Source organism: Lipotes vexillifer, unplaced genomic scaffold, assembly GCF_000442215.2.
Source record: "Lipotes vexillifer unplaced genomic scaffold, Lipotes_vexillifer_v1.1 scaffold251, whole genome shotgun sequence".
Taxonomy (NCBI): Eukaryota; Metazoa; Chordata; class Mammalia; order Artiodactyla; family Lipotidae; genus Lipotes; species Lipotes vexillifer.
The window spans coordinates 748,856-767,337 of NW_006770868.1; the positions used below are offsets into that span (position 1 = coordinate 748,856).

General features: G+C 48.7%; 1 protein-coding gene across 1 annotated transcript in view; it reads left to right on the forward strand.

Annotated features, from left to right (window-relative positions):
* Positions 1-15,567, forward strand: part of ATP9A (ATPase phospholipid transporting 9A) — a 134,798-nt gene extending 119,231 nt beyond the window's left edge. Inside the window, exons 20-28 of the mRNA XM_007446366.1 lie at positions 1,944-2,033; positions 2,128-2,272; positions 3,088-3,152; positions 5,915-6,070; positions 9,216-9,280; positions 10,692-10,800; positions 11,442-11,499; positions 13,591-13,794; positions 15,089-15,567. Coding sequence (XP_007446428.1) covers positions 1,944-2,033; positions 2,128-2,272; positions 3,088-3,152; positions 5,915-6,070; positions 9,216-9,280; positions 10,692-10,800; positions 11,442-11,499; positions 13,591-13,794; positions 15,089-15,225 — 1,029 coding nt within the window. The 3' untranslated portion in view covers positions 15,226-15,567. The remainder of the gene's footprint in view (positions 1-1,943; positions 2,034-2,127; positions 2,273-3,087; positions 3,153-5,914; positions 6,071-9,215; positions 9,281-10,691; positions 10,801-11,441; positions 11,500-13,590; positions 13,795-15,088) is intronic.
* The last annotated feature ends 2,915 nt before the right edge of the window (positions 15,568-18,482 follow it).

Below are 18,482 nucleotides of genomic sequence, written 5' to 3' on the forward strand. Positions count from 1 at the left end.
AAAAAAAAAAAAAAGAACAATAACAAAGTAAAAAATAAAATTAGACTAGGAAACTAACAGATATGTTAGAAAGAATATAAAAATAAAAATATGGATGAAACAACAACCGGAAGGTAAAACAGAACCACAATAGTAAAAAAGAGGAGGAGAAAGAAAAAGAAAAAGGTGGAAAAGGCCTTGGCTGTGGAGGGTGGGGCCTAAGCAGGGGTGGGGTTTGGGTGGTGGGCAGGGCCTATGCCTAGGACCCACAGGGCTGGAAAAAGCCCTGGGGGTGTAGGGGGTGGGGCTTAGGCTCAACAGAACAGAAGGGGCCCAGGTGTGCTTCCTGCCTCTGGTCTCAGAGGGTGGGGCACCCCACCTGGGAGCCCAGCAGGGCTCGAGTGGGTGGGGCAAACGCCCTCTGCTGCTGTCCTCCAGTCCCCAAGGGCCTCTCCCGCCTGCCTCTCCTTTTCTCCCCTGGCATCCTTCCTACACCCCCAGGACCAACGGGGCCTGGAGGGGGGCCTCTGAGGGCGTAGGACCCGGCCTGAGAGCAAGGCAGACTTCCCTGGCCGATTGGGCAGGGGAAACGCTTGGTGCATTCCACCCCCATCCGAGCCCCTGAGGGTCCCTCCAGGCGTGGGAACCCCTCCCCCCTCTCAGCCACCCGTCAGGGGCGCTGGTCTTGTCTGGCCTCCACTTCTCCCCCCTCAGTCCCCCCCCACATCTTACCGGTTCGCTTGAGCATTCCTCCCGTCTCCTGGGGTGTTGAGGTCCCCCACCAGCGTCCAGCAGGTTCCCTAGTTGTGGGGAGACGCAAACTCTGCGTCTTCCCGCACCGCCATCTTGACTCCACCAGCCCCTTATTTTATACATAGTAGCTTGTACCTCTTAGTAGCTTGTAACCCTATCTTGCCCCTCCCCCTTCCCTCTCCCACTTGGTAACCACGAGTTTCTTCTCTGTATCTGTGGGTCTGTTTCTTTTTTGTCATATTCACTAGTTTGTTTTATTTTTTAGATTCCACATATAAGTGATACCATGCAGTACTTGTCTTTCTTTGACTTATTTCAACAATACATAATTTCAAAGATGTCTTTAAACAGAGGCACATAGAAAATGAGGTTATGTATTGACTGATGGACAAAAATATTGTGACCAGAGGCTCATAGGAGCCTAGCTAGCCCTGTACCTCCCCCAGGAGCAGTGGTTTAAAAATCACTAATTCAGTATACACAGCAACATTCCAGAACATAACTATTGCACATAGTGAGAACACACTGTATGCTCTAGAATTCAGGGGTTGCAAACTATAGCCCGTGTGCCGGCCACCTGTTTTTGTAAATAAAGTTTTATTTAAACACAAGATCTACCCATCTGTTTACGTATTGTCTGTGGCTGCTTTGGCACTGTAGTGGCGGAGTTGGGTAGTTGTGACAGACTGTATGGTCCACAAAGCGTGTCATATTTAACAGCTGGGCCTTAGAAAAGCCCCTGCTAGATGCCTGGCTTCCAAGGCCTGCTCTGCAGTGGATGGACTGTGACACGGTAGCCAGGCTAACAAATCTTGCCGCGTGTCCGTTTCCTTAGATGTAAAGTAGGACTATTATCATCGTGCACCTCGAAGAGTCCTTGTGAGAAACAAATGGGGTGAATATGCTTGAAAAGTGCTTATTTGGACAGTGCCTGGCACAGAATGAAAGCACAGTGGCTTTGTGCTCTTATTTTTATTATGTGGGTCACAGCCATCCTGTGGGAAGTGCGAGGGGATGGTTGGCGTACAGGCCCTCCGGATTCCCACAGAGTCATAGCAAACAGGATCTAATTCGGCTCTGGCTCTGGGGGCAGGGGAGGGGTGGGGTCCCGGGCCGGCGGCCATGGTCTTCACGAGGCTGCAGGAAGCCACTGTTTGTTGTTCCACCAGCTCCGGAGAGCAAGGCCTCCTTCATCCTGTCTTTCCTTCCAGGTGACCAACCGCGGCGAGGCCCACCTCGAGCTGAACGCTTTCCGCAGGAAGCACGACTGTGCCCTAGTCATCTCCGGAGACTCCCTGGAGGTGGGCACGGGCAACCCCGCCAGCAGGCTCCTCCCGGGAGCTGCCGTGTGGGAGGGGCCGTGGCCGACGCACCACCTCTCCCTGACCCCGGCAGGTTTGCCTCAAGTACTACGAGTATGAGTTCATGGAGCTGGCCTGCCAGTGCCCGGCCGTGGTCTGCTGCCGCTGCGCGCCCACCCAGAAGGCCCAGATCGTACGCCTGCTCCAGGAGCGCACGGGGAAGCTCACGTGTGCAGTAGGTAGGGGCTGCCGCGCCTGCGCAGACGACCTTCCCCAGGCGTGCTTGGGTCTTGCTGCCCTGGTGTTCAGGTTCCCAGGCCACTTTATTCCGGCGGTGACATTGACACCCCCTCCCCCTTTGGCCCTATTTTTGTTATTATTATTATTTTTTAAGTATTTTGCTTTGAGAAAGAGTCGAGAAGCATGCTGAGGGCTTTCCTCCGTAGCTTGCCCTTCCTTTGCCAGTGACATGGGACACAGCAATGCCTGGGGGCTAAGACCACACTGCGGAGAGGAATCTGGGTCCAAACTGCTGGTTTTGCCTAGCTGAGGGTCCCGGAGGGCTTCCTTCCCCCAGCTGAGCCTGTCTGCTCATTGGTAGAAAGGGAGAGTAACAGTGGTTCTCTCAAATGGTGCTTAGGAGGATTCAGAGGGGCAGTAGCATTTAAGAAGTGCTTGCTGCACTCACAGTAAGCGTTGCCTACGTGCAACGTCCGTCATTGCTGATAATGACGAGACACCCACACCTTGGAGGCGGGGCGTGCGGTGTTGTTAGTGCCCACGTGGCATGGACACAGTTCCCTTGCTCAGTGACTCAATGGCCAGGACCCTCAGCCAGTCACCTGGTTCCTCTGACTCTCAGCTCCTCTGCCTGTAAAATAAGAGCCTGTTACTGCAGGTTGCTGGAGCGATTAAGGGGAGCAGAGCAGAAAAGACACTTAGCATGCAGTGAAAGGCAGCGCGTGTATGATTAAAGTAGCAGCGAAAAGCACGGTTATGTTTCTTGCGTCTCCCTAATCTCCTGGCTCTTCTCTCTGGTCTGGGTGACCCGCAGGTGATGGAGGCAATGACGTCAGTATGATCCAGGAATCTGACTGCGGTGTGGGTGTCGAGGGAAAGGTGAGCCCGTGGGGTGGGGGGCGTGTGTGCTGACGAGTGGTTGTCGTTAGGATGTGAAGTGGTTGTGTCGTTAGCTGGGAGTTGCTCCACCAGCTGGAGTTTCATTTTCCCTCCAAGACACAGCTTTAATGCTTCTGGAAATTCTAGATTACAATTACAGAGCATTAGGAATCATGTATCATAATTACCTGGTATTACAATCCGCTAGTCACAGATCCCTATCACTGTTATCTTACAGACAAATGCTGAGGCTTTGCTTGGCAAAACCTCATTTTTTAAAGTGTTTTGCTACATTCTTAGGGTGCAGCGAATGTACTTCAAACGCTTTCCTGGGAGTGTTGTCGGTAAAAGCATTAGTTATCACACTGTGGGGTGATCTCTTGGGGATTATGGAAGAATGTGGCGTGGTTTGCCCCTCATTAAATATATTTATTTTTTAAATTTATTTATTTTTGGCTGTGTTGGTTCTTCCTTGCTGCACACGGGCCCTCTCCAGCTGCGGTGAGCAGGGGCTACTCTTCGTTGCGGTGCACGAGCTTCCCACCACGGTAGCCTTTCCTGTTGCGGAGCACGGGCTCTAGGCACGCGGGCCTCAGTAGCTGTAGCATGCGGGCTCAGCAGTTGTGGCTTGCGGACTGTAGCGCGCAGGCTCAGTAGCTGCGGCACACGGGCTTTGTTGCTCCGTGGCATGTGGGGTCCTCCCAGACCAGGGATCGAACTCGCGTCCCCTGCATTGGCAGGCGGACTCCCAACCACTGTGCCACCAGGGAAGTCCTGCCCTTCATTAAAAGGCTAAGTTTGTGTGTTACAGTACAGTAGTTTTCCTCTTTCCTTCCCTGTCAACTGTGTGCCAGCCGTGTATAGTTTACCCTGCCCTCTCTCGTTTGTGATCTTGCGGTGACTGTAGGCAAGGAGGCTGGTCACCACGTTTGTTAGCACAGTGTGTAAAGTAGGAGCACAGAGGCCGAGAGTGAGGGCTGGAGATGCTCCCTTATGTGTTTCCTTCCATACATTCCTGCATTTGGAATTTCCAAAAATGTTTTTTCTTTTCCACCTTTTTTTTTTCCCCCTGGTTCTCTGGTTCTCATCCAGTTGACAGTTACTTGAAATTGCAGAGTTAAGTGATCCTTGAAGGAGTTGTTATGTCTGAAATCTGTATGGATTCCTTTAATGCAGGTTTTAAGAAGCACACTCGAGTTTAGTAGACGGAATTCTTTACACGGTGCTGATAGTACTAGAACATTTTCCCTCTGTTCAGAATTATATTCTGATTCCTTTGGTTTTTGGAGTCTAAAAGTAGCAAGTGCTCACTGTAAAAAAAAAAACCTGAAACAATTTAGAAATGGATAAAGTGCATCCTTTCTTTTAGATGGCGGTAGAAAACTAGTAACATTGGTTATTCTTCCAGAATTTTTGTCTATTTCTATACTAATAGTTATGGGTATATATATAATATATACACACATAAATATGCATACACACATCTTACACACATATATACAGTATTTCCAGATAGAATGTAAAATTTAAACGTTATACTATGCTTTTTTTTAAATGCGGCTTGCCTAAATCTGTTATATCTTAGATTTCTTTATACATCAAAACATGTAGATCCACCATTATTGTACATTGCCTCGACCTTTTTTATTTTGAAAAATGTAACTCCTTCTGAAAAGTTGAAATAGAATAGTGAGCACCTGTCTATGCTTTGCTGTAATTTCCCAGTTGTAAACAGTTGCAGGATTCTCCCTCTGCTCTTCCTTCCCCTCTCTCCCGCTTTCTCAGAATCAGCTGAAAGTAAGTTACGGATATGTTACCCCTAAATAGTTCAGCTTGGATCTCTTAAGAACAGGTGTATTCTTCTGCCTAAGCAAAAATACACCCCAAGTGTAACATTGATATGATAATGTTATGTAATATTCATGGTCTCATTTCCCTAGTTGTCCTCAAGGTGTTTAAAAAGAAATCTCCATGAAGCAGTGAAGGATCGCGCACTGCATTTATTCCCGTGTCTTCATGTCTCTTCACTCTTCTTTAATGGAGAACACTTCTCTCCAGCTCTTTTGTGGGGGGGAGGCGGTGTGTCTCACGACTTTGATGTTTTGGAAGCATTTGGGGCAGCTGTGGACCCTCCCACGACGACTGTGGGTCGGATGGATCTGATTCAGGTTCTGCGTTTTTGGTGTGAGGAGCACATAAGGGGAGTTGGTGCCTTCGTGTTGCGTCACAGCAGGAGGCTGTGATGTCCATCTGTCCCATTAGTGGCATCTGTCATGTGGCTTTTAAAATTAGAGAATCCCATAATATGGCCGCACCATAAATTATTTCCAGTTCTGTCAACATGCAGAGCTGTGTGTTTGGGAGTATGTTCAGTTTAGTATTGGTAGCATGAGCTGTGCCCCCTCCCCCATACGTTTAACTCTGAACTGAGCTGAGTGCTAAATGCCTATCTTAGAATGATTCTTTGCTTCTGATACACATTATGGGTTGGGCCTAACCCCCAAGGCTTAATACTAGATCCGTTTGACCTCCCAGTTATGAGTATCTGCGCTTGTGAATGTTTTTTATTTCAATAAATTCCTCTTTTAAAATCAAATTTAGACTCAGACCACCAACCGTGTATAGCTGGAAACCAAAGAACCTCTATATTGAAGTTCTTCCAAAATCTCCTTACAGTTTCTTGCTTTTTCAATTCAAAAAAAAAAAAAAAAGTGCCTTGACCTCTCGTGCTCCTGACGGTGCCCAATTTTGTCGGATTTTAGGAAGGAAAACAGGCTTCGCTGGCTGCGGACTTCTCTATCACTCAGTTCAAGCACCTTGGCCGCTTACTCATGGTGCATGGCCGGAATAGCTACAAGCGCTCGGCTGCCCTCAGCCAGTTTGTGATCCACAGGAGCCTCTGCATCAGCACCATGCAGGTGGGTGGGCAGGTGCGCATGGCTGTGTGGTTGCCATGGACTTGAGAATTAGTCTCCACTTTGGAGCTGTTTCAATGCCCCTCCCCCAACCGCCCCCCCTCCGCCACATTCTGGGCGATAGAGCTTGGTTGGAGTGGCCGCCCCGAAGCCTTCCTGTGTTGGGGGCCAAGGCTGTGCTTGCTGTGCGGAGCCGATGTGAGCATTAGCGGTGGTGCCTTGCCAGGGCTTGGCACGAAGTGGGCGGTAGTGTAAATGACCCGGGTGCTCATATTGGGGTGAGTTGTTATCCTCAGTTTGCCAGAGGCAAAGATGCAGAGTTAAATGCTGAGTGAATACTCCGGCCCTAAGTTTTCCACGTGCAGAAGCAAGGACCTACAGAGAGCAGCCACAAAAGAATGACTTTCTTTTCTTGAGTGCTTCCTGTACCCTGGGCGTCAGGCTAAGTGTTCACAATGCGGGCCCACCTGTAGTCCTCGCTGTAGCCTGTGCCCATTCTGCAGGTGGGGAGGCTGAGGCCCAGTGTGGGCAAGAAATCGGTGCAGTGTCTCTCAGGGATTTAGTCTACCCAGGCAGGGGATTCCGGTACCTGTGCTCTTAATGCAGGTGTGCCCCTCTGCCCTCCATCCACAGGGCCAGCTGCTGCTTCCACATGCAGGGGGGCGCTTAGCGAGGGCGGCGCAGCCCAGGGCATCTCGCTTCTGCCTCTAGTGCAGCCTGGCTGGGAATCCAGCGTAGTTAATCCCAATCGTCAGTCCTCTCAGGGAGTTACATCTTGCTTTTTCACAAAAGGATTCTATAATGTGTAAGGTGTTTTCCCGTCTTCTCTCTCCCCAGCTCCTTCAAAGTCTGTCATCAGGCTGTGGCAATGAAGTTGTATTAGGAAGGAGGCCAAAGGGAGGGAAAGGACACCTTTTGGGTGTTGAAAAACTATTGGCTGACTTTCCTCCTTGGGCGTTTAGGTGAAAAATACCCCCAGTTAAGTGGTGAGAACCATAGGCCCGGGACATCTTGGAACCCATATCATCAGGCGTCTCTGAGACCTTGAACAAGTCACGTTACCACTCTGGGCTTCAGTCTTTCCACCTGTAAAGTGGGCATCAGACTTCTCTATCACTCCATCCAAGCATCTTGGCCCTTGCCCCTCAGACAGGGCTACTTTGAAAAGCAGAGAGTTTTATAAGGCACCAAGTGCTGAAGGCGTCCTTGCCATTATTAATAAAAACAAAACAGGCTAATGTATAAACCTAAGGTGATGTTTTAATTTGTGGGAAAGGTGTTTAATCATACATGAGAGACACCCTGCCTTAAAGGGTCGAGTGGTGCTGCCTGGTGTACATGAGAATTCACCCTCCACTGGCTCATCCATGCCTTTGGTGGGGTGGGGGGGTTTATGTTTTCAGTATGGATTGCATTTATGAGTGAAGGAGCCTTACCGTGATTTTCATCAACACAGTCTAAACGCCAGCAGCTCCTACGGTTCATCAGACCACATCTGTACTTTTATTTTATGTTAGCTCATCAACTGAACTGGATAATGTCATGGTTTAATCACCGGGAGATTAATCAGCTTGTCCCTGGGCAAACACACAAAAGCTGGCCTGGATGAGCTGGCTTCTGTAATGCCTGTATGTTACCGTGAACATCGATTCAGAAAAAAAAATTCTAGCATGAGGAATTGTTCTTTGTGCTGTAGGAAAAAAAAAGAAAAAAAGCCAAGAAAAACGCCCTTAACCCTGTCCACTGTGCTGAAAGTGACTGGCTGAGAGCAAGTCCGGTTCGCATTGCACCTTGACAGTGGGCTCTTGATAGACGAAGACACCGCATTTTTATTTTCCACAGTGTGCTCTTTCCAGGGTGAAGGCTTTATGGTCAGTCTGTCCCTTTTAGAGAAAGAGGCTCCTGGTGTTGCTCTGTAAAACTGAACACCAGATTCTTGACATCTTTATTACCATCCTTCCTGTGCAGTGGCCCAGCCTGGGTGAGAAGTCATTTGAAAAACGGATTTCACCTTTCAGTTCTGAAATCACGACCGGGTGTGGCCGGGGCTGCCCGTGACCATGGCTCTAGGTGCCACCTGTGTTCTGAGCTCTGTGCCAAGCGAACACCCACAGCGGGTGATAAGGGGAAAGAGTCTCTGTCCCATGCTCTTTTTAACCACTAGCCTGGCCCAGCCTTTTCCTCCACGTTCGGTTTTTAAAAAGCCTTTAGACAACAGTTGTCCCTGGCCTTCTGTAGGTTTTATACTGATAGAAATTAGCTTTGAGGTCACTTTGCTTCTGTTGGCCGGTAGATGTTCAGAGAAGGAAGTAACAGAGCATCAAGCCTGATTTTATCTCCCTAGCCTACTTTTCACTGCCAGTAGCTAGTGTTTTCCAAATACGGAAGCAAACATTTCAGTAGGGGTTCGTAAATATCTTTATTGCTTTTGTCTAATTGCAAAAGTAGCAGGTTGTGGGCTCTTTGTAAAAATTTCCAAGAAGAGTGAAACATGTCATATGAGAAGTGAAGCCTTCTCTGCGGTCCTACCCTCCAGGGTAACTGGTGCACATCCTCACAGTGGAGGATATTCCCCCTACCTGTTTCCAATACGTACATCAACTCGTTTATCGATTGTACACCCAGTGAGGTGGTAATTCTGAGCTGTCAGGAGTGTGGGCTCTGGAGACAGAACTGGGCTTGAGTCCCGCAGGGCCATTTATGTGCTCAGTTTCCCCTTCCGTAAAACGTAAGGGATATTAGGACTTGATCTCATGCGTTCTTCTGGAGATTCACTGAGATCAGATACAAAGTATTTCCAGGTCCAACTTGTTTAACTTAATAAATGTTCACAAAGGAGCTGAGAGTGGACCCTGGAGCTAAACTCACCGTATGACTCCTGGCTCTGTCCCTTATGAGCTGTGCTATCTTGGGCAAGTCACTTAACCTCTCGGTGCCTTACTCCCCTCATCTGTAAAATGGGGATGATGATAACAGTCCCTCCTTCACAGGGTTGCTGTAGTAATTAAATGAGCTAATATACTTAAAGCACCGTAACTGTGCGGGTGTAAAATAAGTGCTCTGTAAGTGTTGGCTGTTATTTTTCTGATACAAACACAAGGGCTTTGGTCATGGTTTTTGGTAACATCCTCCTTTTTCCTCGGCACAGGCTGTCTTTTCCTCCGTGTTTTACTTTGCCTCCGTTCCTCTCTATCAAGGATTCCTCATCATTGGGTAAGGAAGTCCAGGCAAGGTATTAATTTTTAATGAAACCTCCCTAAAATGCCACAGAAGGAGGAGGAAGCATCATGTGAAGACCCTTCAGTCCCCAAGGCAGGTCTGGCAGTCTGGTTTAGAACCTTCTTGAATGAATACGTTTTTGAACTGGTAAGCCCTTAACCAAATTGCGGATGCAGAGTCCGATCTGTTTGTGGTCCATTCATACCTGATGGTTGAAGAATGCTCGCCCACGAGAACCTGAGGTTGTCAGCTGATTGATACACCAGGCAAGAGTGAAGCTTCACAGACTGTGATTTCTTAGGAAATCACTGACGGGTCTTAGAAAAAGTGGAAGGGGCATCTGGAAAGTACCCTCTCTGCCATGGCTGCCCATAGTGGACCATCCTGCTGGTGGGTCTCTAAGGCGGCCAGAGCCTTGCTCTCTCCGGGTTACCCCTGATAGAGCTTGGCCACTGCGTGCCACTGACTTGTGAGGCACGCTGTCCCTTGGACAGTTGCTACGTTTGCTATCAAACCCACCCCCCCATTCCTGACCTGGAATTTAGGACGTTCCTTTTGACCTTTTGAGAGGATGTGCTCAGTCTCTGAATTCCCCAGGTAGGTGGAGTTTGGTTACCACATGCCCTAGATATAGAGATGCTGGCAGGGCGCTCCCCTGGTTACCAAGGTGGGAAGCACAGAGAGGCCGGCTGGTCCCAGTGGAGTCTTAAAAGTATGCTTTCCATCTTCTTATGTTCAGCCTGAGAGTAGGCACTGGAATTCTGCTTGCTTCTAATTGGAAAAATGGCCTGTCCTTTGTCAGGTCCTGGAAGAGTGGCAGAACATGCCTGAATAGAACCAGGGGTTCCCTGAGCCGTGCTCCATGTGGCCCCCCCATGATCTGGTTCTCGCTGTTCTTCAAACAGGACAGACATGCCTCCACCTCAGGGCCTTTGCACTTGCTGTTCTCTCTGCCTAGGATGCTCTTCCCTCGCATATTGGCATGGCCTCCCTCTTGCCTCTTGTGGGTGTTTTCTCAAATGCCCCGTCTCCTGTCCACCCTCTCTAAAATTGCACCGCCCCGCCCCATGTCTCATTCCCTCTTCCCCGTTGTATTTCCCTCCTCAGCACTTTACCTCCAGCACACGGTATAGTTTACTCAGCACTTTACCTCCAGCACATGGTATAGTTTACTGAATTTGTTTTTTGACTCACCGACCAGCACGGAAGCTCTCCAAGGGCAGGCGTTGTGGTCTGCTTTTCATCTTGAATGTCCAGTGCTTCGAACTGGCCCTGGCACACATACCAGGTGCTCAGTACATAGTAGTTGAATGAAGGAATGGAAATTGGGCTCCAGAGGCTGGGGCAGCACGTGGCTCGTACTCCACTGGCTGGATATTACCTGCGGTGATTTTTTTTCTCCCAGGTACTCCACCATCTATACCATGTTTCCTGTGTTTTCTCTGGTCCTGGACAAAGATGTGAAGTCAGAAGTTGCCATGCTGTACCCTGAGCTCTACAAGGATCTCCTCAAGGTTCCCGGAGCCCCCTCCTCCTTCCTCCCTTCTTCCCTCTCTCCCTCCCTCTTTTAACATATTTCACACAGACCCTCCATGTCTGATGTGAACGCACTTGAACTGGTGGCTTTCTTTTGAGAGGAAGGTGTGGGAGTATATGTCTTTCCTTAAAGTACGATACGCACATGTAAAGAATACTAAACTGTACAGTGATATGGCAACTTTTAAAACAAACCTTCTAATGCCTTTTTAAAAAGCCCCTGACAGTTCCATTTTGTAGCTGCAACTTGTGTCTGTTCCTGGAAATGCTTTTGTGTACAATCCTGAAAAATATGTGTGTGTGATTGCATTTGTTGGTCCTCAAGGGGTTTTTGATAAAGAGCAGATTTATTGGGTTGGCCCAAAAGTTCATTTGGGTTATTCCGTAACATCTTACGGGAAAACCCTAACGAACTTTTGGGCCAACCCAATACTTCCATCTGATATCAATTCTCTTTAAAAAACGTCGTTTCTTTAATGTATTTTGATGTGTGTGAGCCACTGTTTTGACAAAAACGGCAGGTTGCCTTGTCTGGTTGGTGGAGGGTAGCCTGACAGTGGCTCGCGCCCTGGATGAGCCCCGCACGCTAGCCCGTTCTGTCTTCCTCTCTCTCATTCAGGGACGGCCGTTGTCCTACAAGACGTTCTTGATATGGGTTTTGATCAGCATCTATCAAGGTAAGGACGGGTGAAAACACCTGTTGTCTTATGCTCTGGCCTTGGCCCCAGGGTCAACTTCACCATTCTATTGTCTGTAGAACACAAAGAGAAGCAGCTGGAATGCCAAGATTGCAGTAAGGAGTGTGGCACTGTGTCCGAGGGAGCCCCCTCCTCGGGTTCTAAGGCCTTGCTCATCAGGCACAGAGTCACACATGTGAGGTGGTGCTGTCCGCTTAACTGAGACAAAGTCAGAGAAAAGTACAACTAATACTAATCAAACCCTGCTGTGGTGTTCAAGTCATTGTAACAAAAAGTGGTCGCTTTCTGGAATGTTCTGACACTTTTTCTGAAGTCAAGTTGTAGTTCTTGAACAACACATTTACTTCTGTGGCCTCCAGAGAGGGTCCCTCAGACTGTACGGGCTTTGTGAGATGACTTACTCGAATATGAAAAGGAAATGTCAGAACCTCTCTTTGTATTTATTTTTTCCTCTTTTTAGAACTTCCGTTGTCACGTATGTTTTATAATGTACCTGACACGTTTGCACAGTGGTCCTGCTACCTCTCTCTGTCTGTCTGCACAGGTACACATGGATAATTTACAAATCCACATCGTCCATTAGGGATTCATTCTTAGTGTTTTTTTCTGATGGGATGTGTGGTCAAAAAGTGTAGACTGTTGAATTTGTTAGGAGGCTAAATTATCATTTTAACAATTTGAGGGTTGCTTTTTTTTTTTTTTTTTTTTTGAGAAGTGTAGCAAAGTGACATGTACGTAGCTGGTTGAAGAAAGCAAATCCTGCATGGAAGTTCATGATAACAAGCAGTGGCGCTTCATTGCATCCCCAGCACTGTTGTAACAGGCAGTCATTTGAAGAGTTTGGGGGTTTAGGGTCTCCTGCTCTTGAGCAGGAATCTCACGTAGCTAGTGTTTCTGATCAACGTGAGACATTCCCCATTGAGTTTCTGCAGTTCTGGATGAAAATGCACTTATCTGGACCCTCCCCCACTTTCCTTTCTCTCCTCAGTGCAGGTGCGTAATTCTTTGAGGGTCTCTCTTGGTTGTCCCTATCATTTTTTTGTGTTTGGGGGCAGGGAGGGGGCTAAAGGAGACAAAGCATAGCATTTACCATCTAACTCTTCTTAAGTGCGCAGTTCAGTAGTGTCCCGTAATGTTCACGTTGCTGTGAAACAGATCTCCAGAACTTTTTCATCTTGCAAAACTGAAACTCTGTATCCATTCAACAACAAACGCCTCTTTCCTTCCTGCCCACAGTTCCTGGTAATCACCATTCTACTTTGTCACTATGAGTGTGACTACTTAGATCCCTCATATACGTGGGATTGTACAGTATCTGTTCCTCTGTGGCTGACTACATCTGTCACTTAAAATAATACACAAAAACTTCTATTTCTTGTTCCACCCAATCCAGATAGTTGCTCTCTCTGCCTCTTATCCTTTTTTTCCTCTCTATCTCTTCCTCTCCCTCTCTATCCTATTATAAACTGTCTATTAATAAAGACACAGACATAGAGAATGGACTTGAGGACACGGGGAGGGGGAAGGGGAAGCTGGGACGAAGTGAGAGTGTGGCACAGACATATATACACTACCAAACGGAAAATAGATAGCTAGTGGGAAGCAGCCGCATAGCACAGGGAGATCAGCTCGGTGCTTTGTGACCACCTAGAGGGGTGGGAATAGGGAGGGTGAGAGGGAGACGCAAGAGGGAGGGGATATGGGGATATATGTATATGTATAGCTGATTCAGCAGAAACTAACACACCATTTGTAAAGCAGTTATACTCCAATAAAGATGTTAAGAAAAAAAATAAAATAAACATAAACTCTCTTATATACAGCCAAAAGGGAACATAGGAAAACTAGAATGTGATGCCTCCCTTTCAAACCTCCATAAAGTACCACTCATTAACCTCCTTTAACAAATGGTACCTTTCATGTCTGAATGGGAAAAACAAAAGGAGTCAGATGTGAGTGAGCAGGGTGAGCCTTCGGTGGGGAAGGAGGGGGAGGCATCGGCTCCCAGCAGGGAGGGCTGCATGGGCAGCAGAAGCCCCTCCCCACCCAGACTCCCCTCCGCCTTTGCAGGAAGCACCATCATGTACGGGGCACTGCTGCTGTTTGAGTCGGAATTCGTGCACATTGTGGCGATTTCCTTCACATCGCTGATCCTCACGGAGCTGCTAATGGTGGCCCTGACCATCCAGACCTGGCACTGGCTCATGACGGTGGCCGAGCTGCTCAGCCTGGCCTGCTACATCGCCTCCCTGGTGTTCCTCCACGAATTTATCGGTGAGACCCCCCTGCACTTAGGGCCCACCCATCAGGTCCAAGGGTCTTACCAGCAGGCCTTGGTACTCAGCTGCCCGCCCTTTGCTCACTGGCGTCCCTTGGGACAAGTGGCAGTTGAGAATCAGCCTCTTGGAACTGAGGCTGGCGGGCATGATCTTAACGTAGAATGTTTTCTTTAAAACCACGCCGTGCCTGCTGGCTTAGAAGGGGATTCGTTCAGTCGTGCAAGGACCTAGTGGACTTCTCCGGGGAGCTGGTCACTGTGCTGGGCTCCGTGGAGCTATGGAGATGGTGAGAATCCGGAGAGTAAATGACAGTCCAGCAGGACTTACCAGTGTTATTAGCTTGAGAAACTCTGCCTTGTCCTGAAAGCATCTTCTATAACGCCTCTTCTTTATCAGTAAACGCTCTTTAAGAAGGTTTTGATAAAGGAAAAAGGAGCATTCCCTTGAAAAGTGAAGTCTTAGAATAGTTTCACACTTGTTTGAAAAGTCTCTCTGAATAGGTTTTGTGAGCACCTACTGTGCGCTCAGTGGCTTGAGGCCAGGGAGTCACAGAGGCTTAGAAGATGCAAGCTCTGCCCTCACGAAGCTTTGGTCGTCACCTTAGATGTGGACCAGTCATAGGACTGGGCCCATGGTTAGGGCCCTGGGCTTGGCACTTAGTAGGTGCTTACTCAGTGCCCGCTGCATTTCCCCCAGCCTGTGCTCAAGAGGCAGGGAAGACTGCTGCCAGGCATCCACTCCCAGTACTGTTGAAAATCACTAGCTTCGCTCCTCTGTTGCAAAAACCTCGGAACTGCAGGCCTGACTGTGTGGTGGCAGGAAGGGGAGCTCCCCGCCCCTCCAGGTCACACTGTTCCTGACGAGGGGTCTCCACCCCCCTTTGCACCACCCTCAGACTCGGCTCTGGCTTCTGTGACCATTGCTGAGGCGAAGGGGAAAAGTTGCTGAGAAGAACTGTGTGTTTGAGCGTCACTTTCTGCCGGGTTTAGAAAGGAAAACTCCAGCTGTCAGATTCCAAATCAAAAACACTTGGAAGGGGGATTTTTTTGCCCAGGCTTTTCTTTTCCGAGTTGTTGAAAACAGCATTTCACGGAAGGTCCGGAAGCTCCAGAAGCAGGTCAGTGAGAGGAGGAGAGAGACAGGGAAGGGAAGTCAGGCTGGCAGCCTGGGCGCTATCAGCACATCCCCTGCGGGAGAGAAGCCCGCGTCCCCTCCGATGGCCCTGCCGCCCCGCCGGCTCTGGGCGGCACGTTCCCGCCCGCTCACTGCTGTCTTCTGTTTGCTTGCAGACGTGTACTTCATTGCCACATTGTCCTTCTTGTGGAAAGTGTCTGTCATCACTCTGGTCAGCTGTCTGCCCCTCTATGTCCTCAAGTACCTGCGAAGGCGGTTCTCCCCTCCCAGCTACTCGAAGCTCACGTCCTAGGCCGTGCACTCGGGAGAGGACCCCGGTCTCCACACTCGCCTGGCAGACAGAGTTCAAGTTGCATTTCTATTAACCACCACCCGTGGATTGTGCAGTGGTGGCTCCCACGTGCGGTTCTGATATGAAGAGACTCTGCGCTTCCACGGAGCCCGACGCCGAATAAACAGGAGGGAGGCGCCTAAGAGGGCCCCACACGGGGGTCTGAGCCCCTGGTGATTCACAGTTGAGTGAATGTGACTATGTGAAAACCGGTGACTCAGCCGAGAGATTTATTCATGGGTCACTGTGCAGGCTTCCTTATGACTTGAATTTTGTTGTCATGTGATAAAAGTTTCTGTCTAGTCGAAGACTGTAGAGGGTTTTTTGGTTGTTGTTTTAAACAGTCCTAATGTGTGTGCACTTTTACGTCGTTCTGCTCTTAAAAAACTGGTTTCAGAGAAAGATAAAGCTCTCAGTATAGGTTTTGGGGGAAAAGACGGTGACACTTGGTAAAAAGTTAACCAGACAATAATCTCAATTTGGAAATGCTAAATATCCTCTCTAAGGCAGCCCTGCTTATCGAAACGGCACTGGATTCCTAGGATTACAGAAAACCACATGAGAAGAGAGCAGAAGAGAGAGAGAACCGTAAATCCGGTACGTTATCCTTCCTCCAATTCAGCATCTGTGGCCTTGGAGTTAACATCACCTGTCACCTCGTAAAAGAATTTCAAAGGTGTTATCTTGCTTTGTTCGGATCTGGTAACAATTACAAAGCCTGTGGCTATATCTGAGGACACTCAGACATTTTCAGCAGAGTTGTTTTAGCAGGAAGCGTGCCACTGAACGGCCCCTAAATGTGTCGACAGTGTGACAAGAGACTCAGCTAATTCTTTAGGCAACGTAGCACATGTGACTCTGAGTCTAAAGTGGAAAGGTCAGGGACTGGGGCTCTTTACGTCCACAGAAATCTGTTTCCTGTTAGGAGGAATTCCTGAGGACACAGTGACAGAGGCAGAGGCTTCTTAGCACGCTGCCATTCATCAGTGGCAGCTTCGAGCGAGGAGCCCCAGTGGAAGGAGGCCCGGGCTGCAGCTCTGGGGTCTGGGCTCCGTTGCGCTGCCTACAGATTTCAGGGAGAACTCGCTGGAAGGCAGCCAGGAGTAGAGATTCCTCTCCCCACCAGGGTGGGGCCCACGCATGTGTGTTTCCTATAAAGCTGTGGCTTCTTGTTTCAGGGGAAGAAGAGAATTTTCCAGCGCTGGATGTGGCCCGGCAAAGCTTTCTTGGGTTTTCAAGTCTCTCCTGGCAGAAGCCACATGTGTGTGCCAGAGGATTAGGTTGGTGGATCTGCAAGAGCTGATCGTGCTCGAGACCTTAGATTTGTGATTAATCCTCCAGCCCTCCAGCCTGGTTCTCCTTCATGTGCTCCAGAGATGGAAGCTATGGCTGCCACTCTAGGGAAAGCCAGCTCTTGGAGAGCTGGAGACACGAGGCCCTTGACTTTGGAGCACTCGATATGCTCGTGTATTTCTGTTGCCTTTTTAAAACTTTATAGGATGACAGTAAGTTGCAGGCACTGCGAAATTGGCTGTGACATCACTTCTGTTTTAGTTTTAAGATTCTGCAGTTTTGCAGGATTTTTCCCGTTCTGTCCCAGCCATTTCTGCCACACAGAAAACATTTATGGGAAGTAAATGTTGTATTGAATGAACGGTTATTCAGGAAGAGGGTCTTTCTCCAAAACTCTGAGAAGGGGCGAGCAGGTCTGACGTCTTTGCTGGGTGATTTTATGTGATTTCAGAGGTGGAGTGAGAGGGCGTTGTGCCCAGCGCTTTTGTACCTGTCTGTCTTCTTGGAAGTCAGCCTGTATAACCGGAAGTCTAAAGGTACTTCTGCTCCCAGCTCTCAAACCCTGAACTTGACCTTGTTCACAGACAGGTGATGGCTCCTACAGGTAGGTCTCATGGAAACTTTTAGATGTTTCCAGCAGTGACAAGGAAGGAAGATAGTCTCTTTGGTCTTTTCCTTAATTCCCAGTTTTGATCGAGGTGCTTGGGTTGACTTTGAAAGTCAACACCTAAACCCTTGCTTGGCATCTGGGAGGGAGAAAGCGTCCCAGAGGAGCAGAGGCTGTGCCTGGAGGTCGCAGGTGCGTTTGTGCCGTCAAGACCCCCTCGTTCTCCCTTTCAACCGTACCCTGGTGGAGGCGGCCAAGGGTGAGAGGGACTGAAATGCAAGTGGGGACCGTGACCGTGTTGGAAAGCCACCCTGCCAGGGGGCAGCCTGCTCCCACCGCCTTCCAGGGTCCGGAGTGTCCAGGAAAACATTCGCATGCTTCTCAAACTCTAGAGACCCACGTGGCGGGAGCCACGAGTCAGCTGAGTGTACACGATCCTGACATGCACACATCAGCCCATAATCCCAACAGAGGATCTGCGTACACAGGCAGTTCCCGTGTTAGCTTAGCTGTGGGGAGAAGACAAAGACACAGACAAGAAATCCAAGCCATTCTAAGGAAACTGCTGAATTCATAAAAAGCATAAGGATTCCATTCACCAGTCTGGAAGGAACTTAGGAAACACCGTTGACACCTTGGAGGTCCCCTCGCCTTGGAACTCAGTGGCCTCAAGTCTCCGGTCCCTGGCACACAATCAGCGCTGTTTAAATACTTCCCTCAAAGTAAAAATTACACGTCCCCCTGCCCTTTGACAACATTAAGTATTTCTGTCAGAGTGACTTAATTTTATTATATGATGATTCTTTTTATTACATTTTTTGGTGATGGTTGTGTGTGTGGGAAAGCGAGGAATCTGTTTGGTGTCTCTTTTTCCCTCTCTTTCTCTAGGAAAATGACCAGACAAGTGTCTCCATCTTGAGTGATTTCTTGCATCTGCCCATTTCAGTGCTAATTTGAGAGCATGCACACGCGTGTGTGTGTTGTTTACGGTGCTCCGTGAGACCGGCTGCACTTATTTGGGTTGCTTGGGGCGGAGGACTTCACCCTAAAGCGACGAGGGGCATCCCAAGGAGCATCTTGAGACTGGAACAGACCATCTGTTTACAGCCACCTGGAGCTGGGAGGCCCAGAGCTGGGATTCCTCCCACTTTCAGCTTTATTATAGCCAGATCCCAGACTTGCTTCCCTTAAGTGAAACCCTTTTTCATAGCAGTGGTCTTAAATACCAACATCTGCTTACCCTTTCCTCCGTATGTTTTCCACTGAAAATTTAGGTTATGCTGACAGTTTTTTTTTTTTTTTTTTTTTTTTTTTTTTG